The 17,018-nt window shown below is 34.8% G+C and overlaps 1 protein-coding gene across 1 annotated transcript in view; it reads right to left on the bottom strand.

Annotated features, from left to right (window-relative positions):
- myo5aa (myosin VAa) overlaps positions 1 to 17,018 on the bottom strand; it is a 160,270-nt gene that overhangs the window by 117,296 nt on the left and 25,956 nt on the right. The window contains exons 2-4 of the mRNA XM_056478058.1: positions 10,564 to 10,674; positions 6,638 to 6,809; positions 2,058 to 2,202 (exon numbers count right to left, since the gene is read on the bottom strand). Coding sequence (XP_056334033.1) covers positions 2,058 to 2,202; positions 6,638 to 6,809; positions 10,564 to 10,674 — 428 coding nt within the window. The remainder of the gene's footprint in view (positions 1 to 2,057; positions 2,203 to 6,637; positions 6,810 to 10,563; positions 10,675 to 17,018) is intronic.

Genomic DNA, 17,018 nt, shown 5'->3' with positions numbered 1-17,018 from the left:
TTGTATCTGTATAATGTGCCACAGTGGAAGACAACCAATGCTGCATCTTCACAACACTCCAACAGAATGACTAGCATGTAACTTCCTTTTCAGCTCATCACATTTTCAGTTGACAACGGTGATGATTGCCAATAGGAGAAAAGAAGCTTATCCATGCAGATTTTAAACATGGTGAATTAAAAGCAGGACTATGGAATTGAAGCTTCTAGAAGGTCAAATTATGCAAATTAGTGTCCACTGTGGGTTTTCGAGGACAACACAAACACTTACAGCAACCATTAGATAAATAAACTTCATTGAAAATGTATTATACACACTGATGTGGACTGTAATGTAATAATGTGCATCTTTTGTAAAGCTGTGAACTATTGTCTAACTATTGTGAAAATTGCTATACAAATATACTTGAATTGAATTTTCTCTCTGTTACTTGGCTATTTACATGTCAGACAGGTCCAAAACCAATCACTTCAATTGCCACGGTTTTTTTTACACTTTTATTTATAAAAGTTAAACAATTCTACCTTCTCAATGACTTCAAGTTAATGACATAACTGACATGTTATGAAAGTCAAAAGCAGATAATCTGACACAGTGAGTAACAGACAAAATATTGTGCAGTTTGAACCAAGGGCCAATAGACATTAACTGATCGATACAAAATTTCAGACCATCGCAGCTCCACAAAGAAGGAACAAGAGATCCAGGAAAAACGAGAGAGTAAAACATAACCATGGCGTGTCTATTTTTGGCTGGGCTGCAGTGAGCAACATCCTGACCTACAAACCTTCCCTTTGGATTGAACACTGAGCATTATAGCTGATATTAACACAGTAAAGCCAGAAATACTCATATAGGAACAAAAAGGTCTCAGTGCTGTTATGCTTACTGCTTTTGAGCACAGTAGCCCAAATGATTCATTAAAATTATGCAATTTTAAAAATGTGGGTGAAATGGAATTGATATCAGTTAATTTATTATGTTCTGTGATTTCTTTTTCAGATATTTCCTAAGTGATGTTTAACAGAGCAAGCTAATTTGCTATATTTGTTTCTCTGACTTATTTATTTAAACTTTTTAAAACAAATTTTAAGGTCAATAATATTAGCCCCTTCAAATATATACAGTTGAATTATTAGCCCCCCTTTGAATTTTTTTTTTATTTTCCAAATGATGTTTAACAGAGCAAGAAAATTTTCACAGTAAGTCCTATAATGCTTTTTCTTCTGAAGAAAGTCTTTTTTGTTTCATTTCAGCTAGAATAAAAGCAGTTTTTAATTTTTTAAGAGTCATTTTAAGGTCAAAATTATTAGCCCCTTTAAGCTACTTTTTTTTCGATAGACAAAAACAAACAGGGAGGCTAATAATTCAGGGGGGGGGGGCTAATAATTCTGATTTCAACTGTATGTATATATATATATATATATATATATATATATATATATATATATATATATATATATATATATATATATATATATATAGTATAAGTACAGTATTACTGGCAATTGTTTTTTTTGCCAGCAATACTGTAAAATGTACAAGTGCATTGTAAATTAACAACTACAATTGTGCTGTAAAACTACAAGTGTGGTTGTAAATTTTGCCAGTAACACTGTAGAAATTCCCAGTTATACAGTAAAATTTACAAGCTACAGCACAATTGTAATTGTTCTTTTACAGTGCACTTGTAAATTTTACATCAATGTTTTTACAGTGTGAATTCATTCATTTCCATTGAGTTTTAGCTGTAAAAACAACTTACTGTATGTTGCAAACGGCTTTTTTTCATAAATAATTTTTATGTATAGTCATAAACACACTTGTTTGTACAGCAATTAGTTTGATTGTTTAGTAATGTTTTTTTTTTTTCCTAGTCAATACCCGATCGACAAATGAATTGGAAGTTCAACAATTGCACAAATGAGCTTAAATGAAAATTGAAAATAGTTTTCAATAGCGAACAACGAAACAAACCTTCACAGGGTGTAAATCAGGGTTTTCGTTCATGTATGTCTGCAAGTAGCAACAGATTAATAAGCTTCACTCAGACTCACCTGGCCATCTGCTTGTATGCTTCTTCAGCCACTGCAAAAATGTGAGGGTCCATGTCCCCCATGTTCTGTCCACTGTATGCATTTATGATGTCCGCTCCATAGATGGGAAGAGTCTCATATGGGTTTATAGCGACTAGAACAATACCTGGGTCAAAAAAACAAAAAACAAAGAAAAAATACTCAATAGGTGCATTGGTGGCATTTAATTTTAAGGTTCTGTTCTTGTTTTTAACTTAGCATTAACTACAACAGTTGCATCAACAAACTCTTACTAGCTGTTTATTAATAGTTTTTAGGGTATAAGCTAATTGTAGGTATTAGGTAAGAATGTAGAATATGATCATGCATTATATGTACTGATAAACAGTTTATATGTCAATATAACAAGTACGCTAATAAGGAACTACACTGTAAAAAAGGCTGGGTTCCACACAATTCCGTCATGTTGTCCTAACACAAATCAATTAAGTTAACTTAATAATTTTTACAAATTTAAGTGGACTGAACATAAAACAATTAATTTGTCCCAAATTAGTTAGAATTTGTTCGATATTATAAGCACTGTAAAAAATGCTGGGTTCCACAAAATAGATCTGAGTTGGAACAACATAAAGCAATTGAGTTAACTTATTAGTTTTTACAAATTTAAGTGGTTTGAACATAAAAACAAAAAACTTGTCCCACCTGAAAAACTCAAGAATTGTTTTTTCGGCTCATATTAAATGAGTAGTATGAGTAAACACAGCTAGTAAAAACATAATTTTTTTAATAATAAAATAATAATTTCTTACATTTATATAGCGCTTTTCTTGGTTCTCAAAGCACTTTACACAATTTTAAGTGGGTGTTACTGATACACATTTTTATTATGGATAATGGAGGATTTTTTGCTGATATCCAAATAAGATGATTTTTTACACCCATTTTGGCCAACAGCTAATGCTTATATCTTTTTTGTTTGAGTGTGTGTGTGTGTGTGTGTGTGTGTGTGTGTGTGTGTGTGTGTGTGTGTGTGTGTGTGTGTGCGTGCGTGCGTGCGTGCGTGCGTGCGTGCGTGCGTGTGTGTGCGTGCGTGTGTGTGCGTGTGCGTGTGTGTGTGTGTGTTTTGAAAAGTGCTCATTTACAAGAAATATCATGTTATCAGGTTTACAAATAGTATCAGGTTTTTGATGTCTGTAATGTAAACTAAAGTATTAGATTTGTTTCACAAATTAGATTTGCATCAAATAAAATGATTAAAACGCTTAAAAATGAAACAAAATATTAAATTACAAAAGTGAAAAACACAAAAAAACAAAACAATCAACTATATAGCAAAAAGAGTAACATTATCTGCAAATAAACTGGAAATGTAACTTTGTTGACAGTAAAAGTCAGAGAAAAATTTAAATAAAATATTCATTATAAGAGTTTTAAGCCAACTATCAAATTCCCCGACTTTCACTTACTAAATAGCTAAATTTCCATGACATAATGAATGCAAAAACAGACCACTGCTGTTGTTGTTGTTACAAATTGATAATATACTATTAAAATAATAACATAATAATAAAACGATTGTATGAATATCATTTTGTACGACTCTTACTGTTTGAGAGGCTACAAAGTGTTCACTCTGCTATATCTGATAGCTTCTCTGTCATCTGCTTATTAATTGCCAGTTTTTGAAGTTCTCATTTTGAAGCCAAAACCATAACAAAAGGCATGAAAGAGGCCAATATAAAAACAAAAACACGATATAGAAGAATGACATTTAGATACATGAAAACTTAAATTTAAATCGACAAACCAAAATGCCTGATATTCCATGACTTGGATAAAAAAAAACACAGTTAGAAACACTTTTGTCTGGACAGATAGCTCTCTTATATTTTATATATATAAATAAATAAATAAATAACTCTCTGACTTTCAATGTCTTGGATAGATCTTTTAAAATTGAACTCCTGTGGAAAAAATTGCATGATCTGTGTGAACCCTGATGATTACTGTAGTACTATAGTAAGTGGTTAAATGTGTGCTTGTATTGCAGGAACCAAAAGTCCCCATAAGTATAGCAATACTAGTAAAACGTGACCTTGTGGACATTTTTTGGGCCCAATGAGGAAAAAAACACCGAATGAATTCTTTTTTTGAAAGTTTTTGAAATAGAGAATACTTCATATGATGATTGTGTTCAAGTGTACACTGTAATATTAGCTGAAATAACACAATTCTTAAATTTTTTTGGAGACAATTCAATTGATTTATGTTTAATCCACGTGCATTTGTAAAAACAAATAAGTTAACTTAATCAATTTGTATTGGGACAACATTGAAGGTGCAGTATGTACGTTTGGCACCCAGTGGTTCAACTAGGTATTGCATGCCTGGTTCAAAACACACAAGTGCAAGTTGCCAGATTGATGAGCTTTAAGCTACTGAGCTTAAAGGTTGATTTAAATCGTGTTGTAAATAAAATCAACAGCACACGATATAAGGAATATGTTCCATATTAAAATGAGTTTACACCTCAAATTGATATTTTAGAAACGGCTTTTATTTCTCACAGATGAACAACAGAAAACTGTTACAATGATCACCCTTAGGTACACCTCATGTGCTTTTTTCAGTGTTAGATGCTAATAATGTGAGTTTGAATGCCATTTTACATGACATATATTGCCATACTACTGAAAGCAGCAGCAGATAGTTCACCTCAAATCTTGAAAATAAAATGAACCGTTTGTGAAAGAAGAGTTTGTTTCAAGGAGTGTTTTGTGTTAATTGTCTCCATCAACTGAATCGAAAATTTCTTCATGACTGAGTCTTTTTTCTTTCCCGTGTAGGATATAAAAAAAATTTTTATGTTTTGATAACTTGCATGCGATGAAGGTGTGTGCGTCATCTGTTATAGTGACTGTAATGTAATGTACTTTAATATAATTTATCATTTAATTTTTTTATACGACAGTTATATATAGATGCATTAGTTGCAGAATTCTAAAGCAGTTTAACGTAAGTATCTGTTGTAAATATTACTCAAAGTATGAGTAAAAAGTAGCCCTTTCAAAAGTGCTCAAGAGTAGTGAGTATTAGGTTGTAAAAGGCTGATGCATTTTCAAGTAATTAGTGAATGTGTGTAAACGTAACATTCTGTAGTGCCTTAATTATTGCCCAACAGACACACAATATCATAAGACGTTATTATTAGGTTAGATTTAGGTTGTGATGTCAGGTGACCAAAATTCAATGTCTAGTCACTGCTAAGGACAACATTATTTTGATGTCCAATAACGACGTCAAATGACATTGATATTTGTTTGATTTTAGGTTGTGTTGAAAAGTGACCAAAATCCAATGTCGAGTCAACATCTTAAACCAACGTCATATTGACGACAAATACTGACATTTATTTGTCAGGTATGGCAACCAAAATCCAACGTCTGATAGACGTCATATTGGTAACGTCCACACAATGTCATTAGATGTTGATATTTGGTTGATTTTAGGTTGGTCGTTGGACATAGACATCGGCCTGACGTTAGGTTCGCGATTTTCATTTCCAAACAAAATGCAACATCCTCACGATGTTGGGGTGCAATTTCAATCAGACATTATGTTGAGGTCTTGTGCCTGCTGGGTGTTTAAGGCAATTTCGGTCATCGTACAGTAAACATCCGTCATCTTCTCATCAGTGACATGCATCTAAACATTGGGTCTCTGTGTCAATGTGTGTAAAGATTTTGGACATCTTCTTGAACACTTTAATGCTTCCAAACAGTTTGCTGCAAATATAAAGTGCACATGTCTTGAGGTAGTTCATTATGATGTGATTTACCTCTTTACTTCTATGTGTGATTTGATTGGACTCGCAAGACTGATTTTTCTAATCCCCATAGACAAGAAAAAATAAAGTAGTGACTGCAAGTTGAAGGAAAGTTTTGGAGTAAAAGTATCAATACTGCACTAAAAATGTACTCAAGGGAGAGTAAAAGTGCACATTTTTAAAACGACTTAGTAAATTACAGTTCCTGAGAAAAACTACTCAATTACAGTAATTTGAATATTTGTAACTAGTTACTTTACACCACTAGATATTACATCATTCAATGCGACTACGCATGACTTTATGGAGAGCTTACGACCTACTAACTATGGTTTGCCTTAAAAGCATGTGGTGCAACCGAAGTAAGAACAACTTTAGTTACAAACTAGCTAGAAGTTACTAAGCCGCTAGTGTGGATTTTACAAACCAGTTTAAGAAAGAAGTGCTGAAATATAATTGGCTAAACTGACATTAGGGGGTTAAAGAACCAAAACAATGACAGATGTTCCGTCACTGAAAGCACACTTTCAAAGCAGAATATCTGACTTCAGCATTGTTTTTCAGATAAAAAAGTATGTTCACTTGGCATGTTTCTTAAATATCTGAAAACATATTAAGGTATTTTTATGCTTTAGAGGAGTCAAAAAAGTATATACAGCACCATTAAGAAATTGCATGGAACGCAGTATTTATTTACAGTGTAGGGTTGAAGGGGATAGGATACATACAGTAGTCTCCGTGTGTGTGTGTGATTATTATTTTTTTTATTTACCGCAGTATGTGTAGATGAGCTTGGAGTCGATGAAGCGCACTTTCAGGTTGTGTAACACAGCGGGTTCGTGAAGGTAGCTGAGAGCCGTCAGGTCATTTTCTCCCACCAGGATATCTGGGTTACGCAGGTGTGGCAAGTTGTTTGTCTTGGGGTCCAATTTAAACTCCAGGTCCTGAATAACACAATTCACAACACAGACGGCATTTTGAAACCCTTTTTTTAATGACTGGGAAATTGACTCATTCATGCTTCGGGATATTCAAAACTGATTTGTCGTGAACCAGTCACAAGGCACAAGACAACTAATGCCATTATGACTTCACTGACCTCTCAGGCATTTCTAAAGGCTGGATTTGAAATGTCACAGCAAGAAATATATAATTATGTCATCATTTGTTCACCCTCATGTCATTCCCTATGACTTTCTTTCTTCTGTGGAGCATAAAAGAAGGCGTTTAGTAGAATGTTTGTGGATTTTGGCTAGCATTGACTTACTGTGAAAGCTTCTTTCTGCCATGAAATAAACAAAAGATACTGTAATTCCAATGATTTCTATCACATTTATGACTTGTGTTGTATCACAAGTCTTTTGTAGACTTTTAGCTCAAACTACTAATTAACTGCTTATTAATAGTAAAGCATAGCTGGGTTGTGTATTGGGTAGGACTAGAAATTTATATCATAATTTTATAAGTACTAATAAACAGTTAATACCATAATAATAGACAGGTAATAAGTCAGTAGTTAATAACTGTTGCTTAATCTAAACCCCATTTCTTTCAGAATTGTGAGACGGAAACTTGCAATTGTGAGTCTAAAGTCACAATTATGAGAAAAAAAATAGAAAATGTTTATTAATGTCAACTGTAAGATATAAACTCGCAATTCTAAAAAGCAAAGCCTGGATTGTAAAATGCATAATTACTTTATTTCTTATTACATATTACTTTAAAACAATACTGATATTCCATGGAAGATTTAACTACCAATAACTTTCACAATCAACAGAATCAACTATACATAACTCCAATTATACGTGCCAAAAAATTATATATTATGCTAAATATTTTCTTTTAAGCTCCACAGAAAAATTATTTTATGAACAATCATTCGAAGGGCTACAATAAATGGAATGTTTTCATGTAATGAAGACCTAAATTTAGGTCTGTCTCACACCGAATTAGTTTGCGACTTCAATCTAATATGCACACTTTTTTGTGCCTTTCTGAAACTTGACAGTGCCAGTTAATATTTTCTTTCATGACATGGAAAAACTCTGAATGTGCATTTAATGGAATGTTTATTATTGATGGATTGTAAATAAATAAAGCCATCAGATGAAAAAAATACTCAACATTAAAAGATGATGATAAAAACACCAAAAATACTTTTAGCCTTGCATTCACTGTCATTAGTGCCCAACAGAGATCAGTGATGTGAGAACCAAAAATCATTTAAACCCAGAACTACTGTTACCCAGAACTACTATATACAGTTGAAGTCAGAATTATTACCCCCCGTTTGTTTTTTTCCCCAATTTCTGTTTAACAGAAATATTTTTTTCAACACATTTCTAAACATAATAGTTATAATAACTCATTTCTAATAACTGATTTATTTTATCTTTGCCATGATGACAGTAAATAATATTTGACTAGATATTTTTCAAGACACTTCTATGCAGCTTAAAGTGACATTTAAAGGCTTAACAAGTTTAATTAAGTTAACTAGCCAGGTTAGGGTAATTAGGCAAGTTATTGTATAATGATGGTTTGTTCTGTAAACTACCGAAAAAAATATATAGCTTAAAGGGGCTAATAATTTTGACCTTAAAATGGTTTTTAAAAAATTAAAAACTGCTTTTTTATTCTAGCTGAAATAAAACAAATAAGACTTTCTCCAAAAGAAATATTTTTATCCTAACAGTTTATATACAAAAAATCTTGTCAGATATTAAAAACAGACAACATACACTCGGAGTGCAATCGCAAAATATTAATAATTTGTCATTTTTACCATTTTATAATTTTTTTGTCATCTAAGCCAATATCCTTCAAATCCCTGATTCTTACCCATCTGTCAGTAATTAAATTGTGGAGAATTAAAAATATAATACAATTTGTTATAACCACTTATTTGATATATCGTCAGAAGAAAATAACAGAGTAAGTACATTGTGAACAAATGTTACGCTGCTGAATGAGTTTGACTTTTCATTTTCACCAAAGTTATTTGAAACAATACAGCACAGGCTTCAAAGGGTGCATATTATGCATATTATTCATTTTTATAAGACGTTTAAACAGTTTTAGGGCAGCAGCCTGTGAATAAACCAGCTTCTAATGGTAAGAATTTACTTAACTTTATTTTTCATGATCACACTTTATAAAAACAGTCTGCAAAAACAATTTGATTGACATTCATGGTAGGTGTCATCAGAGGGGAAAAGCCCCACCCATTAGTGACAATCTCTCCCTCATTAGCACAGGACATTAGTCTTGTTTTTGAAAAATCCATGACACTTTGGCTGCATTTACACAGCAGATCTTGATGGTCAATTCCAATTTTGTGACTGTATCTTATTTTTTTTGATGACCTGCTAACATCATGTTTTAAAAGTGACTCATATCCGATCGTCTGCATTTACACAGCACACGACAAAGGTGCAATGACCAGGAAAAAAAAGAGCGGGCTCTAACTAACAGCTGAAAATTAAAGAGTGCTCTTTTCTCTGTTCCTGTATGTAATCGGTTCGCAGCTTTTGACAAGCTGTTTTACTATAGTTAATGACAGAAAGGTTCTCATTTGTCCATCTTCTTTTGATAGGCTTTTTTAAACCATTAGGCATCTTAATGTCATGTCCATGCTGTGATGTATGCATGTGATGTATGCACCAGTTTTACATTAGTTTATATTGGTTAAGTGCGCTCTCTCGCTCTCGTTAACATGCTTAAATACCTGTGTTATATGACAATATAAAAGCTGTTTTAAGTCCTCGTGTATGAGATTTAAGGTTTGGGACTGCTGAAGTCTGTTCTGAAAAGAAAGTGTCAGACGTCATTCGCTACGGTTTTTAATGACGCGCATTAAAGATCGGGTGAAAATCCGATCTACCAAATTTCCACATATGAACAAGGCCTGAATCTGATTAGAGTAAAAATTGGAATCCGTGTGATTTGTTCCTGCTTACACGTACATGGGCCATATCCGATCTGTGCTACATGGAAAAAAAAAATCGGAATTGAGTCACTTGAAAAGTGCAGTGTAAATGCGGCCTTTGTTGAAGCTCCTGTGTGTTTTGAGGTGTTTGTAGCTCCACCCTCTTTTGAAAAAAAAAGCACAATATCTTTTGAATTTAAAGCGACAGTCACCAAAATGGCACAATTAGGATCAAAGCCTTAAAGGGGCAGTTTCAGAGAATTATAAAACATTATAAGTGTGGTATTTTGAGCTGAAACTTCACATACACACTCTAGAGACATCAGAGACTAATTTTACATCTTGTAAAAAGGAGCTTTAAATTGCATTTATATAATAAGCTTTATATGTGATAATAAAAATCACATTTGTAAATGTAATTTAATGCAGACATCAAAATGGGAACCCTCATCCTTGTCCTATTAACAAATAAAATGTTTTAAGGTTACTGTAACAATATCATATGGTTTATGTGCATTTCTGCGTGCCTGACAAACACTATTAGTCTATAATGGATTCTAAAAGCAATTCACTTTAGCTTTTACAAACTCAAGATTATAGAATACTCAGTACAATGTTATTGACAGTGGCACGATTAAGCTAATAGTTACTGATAGGCTGCCTACACTGAAAGGTCGAAGGATCAACTACAATTAAAGTACCAGTAGATCCATTGCGCTGTAAGTAATGTTAATGAAATGAGGCTTATAAACAGCCATTATGCTGACCTTTCCATCCTCCAGCTGTAGCTGCAGTACGCCGTCTCCTTGTCTGTAGTCTTTAGTGAGCTCCGCTGACTTCCACACCTCCTCGTCATCTGGGATCCAGACCCGCGCATACTGTACACACAGAAATAACAGTTATTATGCAATGTTCATTCAATCTAACTGTTTATTTGTTCATTTTAACCACTGATTTAAAGCTATTATGCAAAAATAACTTTTATAAGGGGTTTAATCACAGCATTGTGTGAATATAGAATATAGTAGAAGATGGGTAAAAATTAATTATCTCTATTTTTATAATCACACTTGATAAAAACAGTCTGCAGAAACACTTTGACTGACATTCTCCCTTTGTATGTGTCATCAGAGGGAGAAAGCCCCACCAATTAGTGACAATCTCTTCCTCATTAGCATCAGGTGCATTAGCATGAGCATAACAGCCCTAAGTGAGAAGCAGCCATCCACCATTAGAGTTCAGATTTTCACAGAGATAACGTTAATCCTGTTTTGAATCTGCCACTATGCTGACACATAGATGTTTGTAGCTCCGCCCTCTTTTGAAAAGAGCATAATCTCATTTGAATTTAAAGAGAAAGTCACCAAAATAGCACAATTAGGATCAAAGCCTAAAAGGGGCAGTTTTAAAGAGTTATAAAAATAGTTTGTGTGGTATTGTAACAATTGTGGCCAATGTGACATAATTATTTTGCTTTATTCAACAAATAATAGACCATCAACCTCTCCTACCCAGGAAAAGACTGGATAGTCATTGTTTAATATGACTCCAAGGCATTTACGACACAAAAGAAATGCGCTCAGAAATGTACAGAGACCTAGTCAAAACTTCTTTATGCTTCATGCTTAAGACTGATGCTTTTGATGTAAACTTTTATTCTCTCTTTATGTGTATTCTGGTGTTTTGCAACAAGTCTCTTGCTCATGTATTGACATTATGGTTTTAATACTTCTGCAATCAATGTTTAACTCTACCACAGCTAAACAAGATCATAGATGTTTCATGTTTGATGTCCTTACAAAGCTAATTTGGTGTACTGAACGAAATGTTTACATTTTATGTTAATACGTGTGCAACATATTAACGCTTTTAAATAACTTTAAACACTTCTGCATCAGCTTACACCCAGAATGCCTGTGCAAATCAACACACTTTGCAACAAAGACTATAAAACGTACCTCGGGGGAGTTACCTTCTCATTGGTCAATTCGGTTCCAGAGGGTGGGTACAAAACCATCCTTATAAAAGCTTGTGACCTAAGGCCACCGCCTAGACCAGAGTGAACCCAGAACTAGAATCTAGGAGCACCCCAGGAGAACACCCAGTGAACTCCGGGGAGCAGGCGTAGACCCTGACAAAATGTGTTAACAGCACAGCTCAGACATTCCCATCTCCAATACCTTTATTTCTTCCTTTTCTGTCGAGAGTCTAGTTAAGTTTAGTGCGCCGTGAATCCAGAAGTCAACACGACTTGTCCTTTTGCCGCTTCAAAACTTAAAACAACCGACTCCAACCCACTCCAAGCAAGGACAAAGAACTGACCGCCAGCTAACCTTGTGCTCAATAGAGGGAGTTCTTCACATCACAAAGGGAACGCAAGTAACACTTCCAGACTACCACTAAACTGGTATAAACTAAATGTAACCCTAAAGAGACCACAGAAGCGTTACATTGATTATTTTTGGTTCGCTTGGTTTGGTCTTACAAAATCTGAGGCTTTTCCATCATTACACTCTCAAACTCTTTTTTTTCTTTTCTTTACTCTTCTCTACACTTGTATGAATGTTTGTGCTAGGTATTAGTTTCTGTTAGATTCGTCAATAAAGTTCATTTTGTATAAAGAAAGGTGCCTGTGCATATTTATGAATCTAATGCCTTAAACTTCGATCTTGTTATCCTGCTATTACATAAATGGGTTTTTATTTTTGATAGCAATAGCCGTAGTTGAATTCAATTGTTCGGATTTAAAGAGTCGATTCTTTTGAAGCCCCGTTCAAATGAATCTTCAATTTACTTTGAGCTAATTCGTTACAGGTATTTTGAGCTGAAACTTCACATACACCTTCAAGGGACATCTGTGACTTATTTTACATCTTGTAAAAAGAAGTATAAAAGGGGCTTTAAGGAATAGTGGAAAAGAAAGAAGTTATGCACCTAAACATGTCAGCTGATACTGATACTATGGGTAACTATGGGTAAATAGTAACCAATAGTCTCCAAAATGTAATCAGCAAATCAGATTTTGATTTGAATAAGCCACACTATATTATGAACACACTTATGGTTGAAGGCATTGTTAGGCACTATGCATGTTTACCTTACAACAACAATATTACCACATAGAAACTTTAGCATTCATAAGTTTTTTTTTTTCAAAGTAAATTCGTTAAATTATTCTACAAGATAACAATCCATTGATAATAATACCATAATACACTGATAGTAAACATAAAATGTTTCTACTGGGTAAACAGTCTCAGAAGAGAACTCCAGACTTCCCTCTTCCCAGACATTTCCTCCAGCTCCTCCGGGAGGATGCCGAGGCGTTCCCAGGCAAGCCAAGAGACAAAGTTCCTCCAGCATGTCCTGAGTCCTCCCCGAGGCCTCCTCCCAGTGGGACATGCCTGGAACACCTCCCTAGGTAGGCGTCCAGGAGGTATCGAAACAGATGCCTGAGCCACCTCAGCTGACATCTCTCGATGTGGAGAAGCAGCAGTTCTACTCCAAGCTCCCCTCAGGTGACAAAGCTCCTCACCCTATTTATAAGGGTGCACCCTGCCAACAAAACTCGAACTTGGAGGTGCTGATTCTAATCCCACCCATATCACACTCAGCAGCAAACCTCCCCAGTGCATGCAGTGTATTGCTGGCAATAAGTCAGACTTATTTTTTTATACACAATATAATATATGATTTAGTCCTCACACACCTACATCTGTGTATCTCTGAGAAAACTTAAATGTATTGTTTTTAGGTTAAAACTACTTTCCTGACACCGCAAAAAAAAAAAAAAAAAAAAACAGTGTGATCTTTCCCTTACCATTATGGGTGATAGAAATTTCCCCTACCATTATATTAAGGGGGCGCCCGCCCTCCCAACGACTTTCCCAGACCCCCTTGAAGATAAGTTAATTGCATTTTATATATAGCGCCAGATCACAACTTATTTTAATAAACAAGGTAAATAGCCATATGTAATATCTTATTTACACAATAGCATGTGATTTCTGTCTCTACATGGTCGCGCGATTGCAAATTTCTGCTCTCTGAATCACGCTCGGTGGAGTTCGACACAGCCACTCTCTGGTGTATGGGGATGAGAGTGCGCGCCACATCTGACAGGACCGACGACGCATGTGCGTTCCCGTATATTATGCATAGCCTACAGCAGCCACAACACAGGAAAATGATGCGTGGGGGCCAGAGCTATCGATGCACTCGCGTCACAGCAGCTAAAATATTTACAGACGTGGTGCGACAGATGTGGTGTCTCATCCAACCTTATGACCTCTCCTGGAAGCTCCGCGAGTCTCTGCAAATTTATAGCAGCTCCGTGTTTCCCAAAAAATGAGTTAAAATACCCGGAAATCATGGCGACGAGAGTGAATAAGCAATAGAACAGATCGTGAGAGGTACAGTGATGGTCTAAGCCAGTGGTTGGGAATCTATGGCTCGCGAGACACAGGTGGCTCTTTGACCAAAAATAAGTGGCTCTTTAGCTGTCTTCCTTCAATAATATTTTACAGCTTAAAAAAATGATAACCGCCAGATATATATTTACATTTTTAATTTCTATAGCTCCTGACAATCCAAAAAGAGCCGCATATTGATAAATAATGTTATGATAGCTGTTTTAACATTAAATTGTAATTGAATTGCCTCTTGTTACAGTTGTGAAATAGTTTGATAACAAGCATGAAATGTTCATGTGCCAATGACATGACCACATTAAAATGGTCTATTGCTATTATAACCACAGGAGAGTCAAGTGACAAAAGAGTGAGGATCCACGTGCAACTTTATTTAAAAACGTCAGACAGGCAATGGTCAAACACAGGAGCAAATGGGTACATACATGGAAATCCAGAAGCTTATTCAGGTCACGGACAAATTGTCGATACAGGCGTCAGACAACATACCAAGGCAACAAGGCAAGGGTCAAACACGGATAGACTAAACACAGGACAACGCTTCGTAATGTTACAGAGTTTAACCAAAAAGACTCAGCAAAGTGTGTGGGAATGTGAGCTGTATAAATAGTCTGTGTAATCAGTCTTTGAGCAGCTCCCAGCTGTGTGTGTGTGCAATCAATGGTGCTTCCAGAAAAGGTGTGTGTGAGGTGCATGACAGGCTATGTAGTTCATAAAATGACAGAATTGTAGTCCGATCTGCAAGCCTGATTGGCTGGTGATTGTGACAGATATTCTCCTCCTTTGTAATCAATTCTTTCAGTTTAGTTTTTAACAGTTTATGGCGCTGTATGTTTTATAAACAGCCATACTCAGCTTGCATCCACTTCCCTACAAACACCACATGAACCTAAAAATAATCATTAATGAAGTTAAAAAAAGGTTTAGGCAAATTACAACACTAGTTATGTTTCCATCCAAAGTTGCGAATAAAATTGATGTGCAAAACTGGATTATGACATAAAAGACATGCAAATAAAGAGAATAAAGAGTCAAAGAGAACAACATCGTCACTTCCTGGTGCCAAATATCAAAATTAAAGACTGCATGAATCTTTTCATTATTTAATAAATTAACAATGGCGACATGCAATGGTGTGTGGTGGCGATTGAAGGCATAAGACGCAGAGAAGTACAGACACTCTTGACAGTTCTGGAGGTAATTAATAATAAAATAACACTAATACTAAAAGCGTGAAAGTGTTTTAGAATGACCAAAACATTATTTCAAATGTTTTACAATGTGCTCAGGCTGCTGGTTTGTCCATTCACACACATTTTTATCATCACATGATCTCTTATAACAAAATCAGATGACCTTTTTCCAGTGCATACTGAAATTTCCATCATAGGTTATGAGTATCTTTTCTTATCGAATAAAGTTTATCACACTCAGTTATGCGCATACGTTTTTTTATGCGCATTTTCAAAATGTATTCGCATCTTGATGTTTCCATCAACCATTTTTTTATGCGCATACTGTATCTAAAATGTGCATAAAAATAGGTGGATGGAACATAGTGTTCATAATAAGGTTTTTTTACATTATTCTCATAACTTACATGACTCGCAAACACACAAGCACACTTTTTCATGAGTATAGAGTTAAAAACTAGCCTAGCGCACTATCTGCTGTTAAAACCTAACAATTCAAGAGAACAAGGCGATGTATTTTGAAAATCTCGGAATTGATTTCTTGATTGATTCTTAGGTAACAGCTCTATCAAAAATCCATATTTCGTAATTTAAATAAATTTGTGAATGTTTTTCTAAATATTATTTTCCATTTTCTCTAATGAACTACAACCACTGTGATCATTTGAATCAGCTTTGCTATTCTGTCTGACCTGTCTCATCACTAATAATAACTGCATTGGTAACAGTAGAGACAATATGAATGCAGCCACGACAGCAGAAGACAAACAGCACAGTTCATCAAAAAAAACAACTACAACAAACCAATAATCCTGATTAGACATGAATGACTGACCCTAATAAATGTGACGACAGAAACTAAAACGGACAAATTATGACAATTGAGCTAAGAGACATAAACTAGAGACAACCAAAGATACAATAATGTAAATGATGAAAACGGAATGATATCAAGAAATGTCAATTGGCTGCTTTAAAGTCCTGTTTTTCACTCTGTGCATGTTTGAAGTGTTTCTGAAAAGGCCTGAACATGCCAGCATTGATTACGTCACACTCAGTCATGGGTGCCAGGAGGGATCTAGTCCAGATTTCTATCATCGTAACATTTTTGTGTATGATGCTCACACAAACGCACACGCACACGCACACGCACACGCACACGCACACACACACGCACACACACACACACAGAGACAGTGCTGTGGTTATGTCCAAATTTCAGTTTTTAAGTGCAAAAAGTTATTGTAGCACTGCTTTTTTCCTTATTACAAGTTGTGTTTTTTAGTGCAATAAGACATCCTTGAGTTTGAAATGTCTGAGATTTTCAGTTTAACGTAAATCAGGTTTAAATGGCAAGAGTCACTGTGGGTATGAAAGTAACTCTTATTTTTGTCTCACTGCAAACAGGCAAAGCTTATTTTTCACTTCCACATTAAAGATTTCAGAGTTTTGATTCATATATTTTAGGAAATTAATGCCTATTGCCAATAATAATAAAAAATATTTAAAAAATTGTAGAAAATGTAAACATTTTGTATTATTGGATTGCTTTTGAAACATTTAATGGAAGTGAAATTCAAAATAAAAATGCAGTTTAAT

The sequence above is a fragment of the Danio aesculapii genome, chromosome 18 (assembly GCF_903798145.1).
Source record: "Danio aesculapii chromosome 18, fDanAes4.1, whole genome shotgun sequence".
Taxonomy (NCBI): Eukaryota; Metazoa; Chordata; class Actinopteri; order Cypriniformes; family Danionidae; genus Danio; species Danio aesculapii.
The sequence above is the reverse complement of the archived record's forward strand: the minus strand, read 5'-3'. Positions and strand labels throughout refer to the sequence as shown.